This window comes from Otolemur garnettii, unplaced genomic scaffold, assembly GCF_000181295.1.
Source record: "Otolemur garnettii isolate 467f Iridium unplaced genomic scaffold, OtoGar3 scaffold00247, whole genome shotgun sequence".
NCBI lineage: Eukaryota > Metazoa > Chordata > Mammalia > Primates > Galagidae > Otolemur > Otolemur garnettii.
The window spans coordinates 1499488-1502655 of record NW_003852642.1 but is presented as its reverse complement, the minus strand read 5'-3'; the positions used below and the strand labels follow the sequence as shown (position 1 = coordinate 1502655).

The 3168-nt window shown below is 37.4% G+C and overlaps 1 protein-coding gene across 1 annotated transcript; it reads left to right on the top strand.

Annotated features, from left to right (window-relative positions):
• Positions 1 to 1946: 1946 nt before the first annotated feature.
• LOC100954167 (olfactory receptor 1030) lies at positions 1947 to 2897 on the top strand. Its single transcript, XM_003802482.2, has one exon. It carries the CDS (start codon positions 1959 to 1961, stop codon positions 2895 to 2897), a length of 939 nt encoding a protein of 312 aa, XP_003802530.1. The 5' UTR covers positions 1947 to 1958.
• The last annotated feature ends 271 nt before the right edge of the window (positions 2898 to 3168 follow it).

Sequence of the window (3168 nt, the reverse complement as noted above, 5' to 3'; positions counted from 1 at the left end):
ATGTTTGGGTTTTCTCTTGAAAGCCTCCTGAGAAAAGTCTCTGCATGAACTGTTCATAGTTCCTAAAACTCTCCCCACTCTTGTACTTGGAGAAAATTCCTAGTTACTCTCAAGCCCCAGTTAAAAGTTATTGGTCTTTTATAATTACCTTAATTCTGAAATATCCTTAGCTACATTGTTCAAGTGTTAAGTAGAGAACTAATCACATTTAACATTACTTTTGTGTCATAACAATGAAGATGAACAAGCATTTTCAAGGCAACCATGGTTATCAGTACTTAGATGCGTGTGGTTGTCCACTGTTGATGTATGAAGTTTAGCCTCTTATAATGATGAAATCATACAGGGTCCTAAAAACATCACAAAATCAAAGTAGCTTATTTGTAAGGGTGCTTGATTCAATTTCCAGGAACACACTGGAAGTAGATAATTAGTATCATTGGCAGTCTATGGAATTGTCATTCATATCACACTTGATCAAGCCTACAGACTTCTGCTTCTTCTTTGGTGAAGGATAGATTTAAAAATGTAAGCTAGAAGGGTTATTATTGTTATAATAACACTAAAAGAAAAAATCTAATTAACTTCCAACAGTATCTTTGATATATTTTACATAAAAATAATGAATTCATTGAATTCTGGTATTTAAAATCAGAAGTTCTTAAGATCTTAGAACAAGGGACCCTGTTACTAGCTTGCAAAAATTCTGTTGGCCCCAATAGTTGCTAAATGATTCCTTTTACACTGGGCACTGCTCCCTATTTCACTCTGGTTGACTCTTAAGCCCAACCTATACCACTCATTTTTATTGTCTAAATGCTTCCCATAGGCATTTGAGTTTCGATCTCTGATCTTATTTGCTGTATCACTTGCAGTACAACACAAAGCAACATTGAGATTCCATAACAAAATTGTATTCTCTAGAATGCCAGAAAAACAATTTTCCATTTTTCCTTTCATTATACTAAGTATTATCTGAACTAATAATAGTATCTGAAAGTAGAATCTGTTCATTGTAATTAGTATTGTTTGAACTCTGTACTGAGCATAATTCTGTCTGCCTGATTACCTGATTAGTGTTTTGCAATGCTGCCCCTTATAATGCTATAATAAAGAGGTTTGAACTATTTAAAAATGCTCCTAGAAAGATGAGCCAAATTCGTGTTCTGACAGCAGCGCAAATTTGCCATTTTCTGTTACTTGCTGTAAACCCCTTACTTTCTTCAATAAAAAGGATAAGCACAAAAAACTAAGATTTAAGAATTGAAAATTTCTCTTTCTTCTATTCATGTATTTCTTACTTTATCCATACAAAAACTGAAAATAACCTTGAACACCACAAGTCTTTGTTATTCTAAATTCCGGGGCCTTATCCTTGGTCTGTTCCCATATGACTGAAATACTATTGTGTTTCATTGTTATAGAAATTGAAGAAGTACAAAACCAAATTTCTTTCCCCTATGATTCTGGATTCTTCAATACAGCATCAAAGGAATGAAATTTCCAAAAGCAGAGCTTCTATATATGCACACAGTGTTAGTAACTTCAAATTTTTCCAAATACGTGCTGTCTTTTTGTCCAGGACCAGTCCTGGGCACAAATTTCAGAAGCTGGTGATTTTATACTAAACTATAAAGGGAAGTTGGCAATTCAATCCACTATTAGAAATATTTCAGGTCACAATTTCCTCATTCCAAAGCAGGTTGGTAGATGGCAGCCATTTTCTTCAGGAATTACCTGCACATTATCTACCCAACTGAGGTCCTGGCATTCTTAGGACACCATTCCCTATGTTCTCAGACTCTTCCGGATATAGCTGTGTGAGGGTGAATGAGAGAGAAATAGAAAGAATCAAAGAGAATAAGAGAAGGAGAGAGGAAAAAGATCTGATGAGATTCTTATTTACCTTCTTAATTTGTTTTAAATCATCTAAGTGAAAAGTGCTGGTACCTAGGAAAATGGTCAGAGGAAATTCCACCTTGGTGACGGAATTTATTCTCTTGGGATTAACGGATCTTCCAGAGCTTCAGCCCATCCTCTTCACCCTGTTCCTGGTGATCTACTTGATCACCGTGGGGGGGGACCTGGGGATGATGGTGTTGATCAGGATAGATTCACGTCTCCACACCCCCATGTACTTCTTTCTTGCCAGTTTGTCCTGCCTGGATTTGTGCTATTCCACTAATGTCACTCCCAAGATGCTGGTGAACTTCTTATCAGAGAAGAAGACCATTTCCTATGCTGCTTGTTTAGTCCAGTGCTACTTTTTCATTGCCATGGTGATTACTGAGTATTATATGCTCGCTGTAATGGCCTACGACAGGTACGTGGCCATCTGTAACCCTTTGCTTTATAGCAGCAAGATGTCCAAAGGTCTGTGCATCCGCCTGATCGCTGGTCCATATGTCTATGGGTTCCTTAGCGGCTTGATGGAAACCATGTGGACATACCGCTTGACCTTCTGCGGCTCCAATGTCATTAATCATTTCTATTGTGCCGACCCACCCCTCATCCGACTCTCCTGCTCTGACACTTTCATTAAGGAGACCTCCATGTTTGTGGTGGCAGGATTTAACCTCTCCAACTCCCTCCTCATAATCCTCATCTCCTACGTCTTCATTCTTGTTGCCATCCTGAAGATGCGTTCTGCTGAAGGTAGGCGCAAGGCTTTCTCTACCTGCGGGTCCCACCTGGTGGCCGTGACTGTGTTTTATGGGACTCTGTTCTGCATGTATGTTAGACCACCCACGGACAAGTCAGTGGAACAGTCCAAAATCATTGCTGTTTTCTACACTTTTGTAAGCCCTATGCTGAACCCCATCATTTACAGCCTGAGGAATAAGGATGTGAAACAAGCTGTTTGGAAACTCATCAGAAAAAATGTGCTTTCTAAGTAAAATCACAGTGTATTTTCTTTTAAATCAAATAAAATATCTACCTACTAATGAGATCTATATTCAATTTTAATGTATTTCAACTTTAAATTCACCATGAAAAACTATAATCTAATAACAAAACATAAAGACATAGGTACAGAAGACTTACAGTTTACATATGACTTATGAGCACAATTTGTGCTTGTGTGAAGGGTGTGTGAAGTAAGTACTGGGAATAATTACACTTAATTTCTTTTATTTACTTTTATATGTATAACTTTATATATTTAAT

Excerpts from the sequence above, each read along its gene's own strand:
- LOC100954167 (XM_003802482.2), top strand. The coding sequence starts at position 1,959 with ATGGTCAGAGGAAATTCCACCTTGGTGACGGAATTTATTCTCTTGGGA.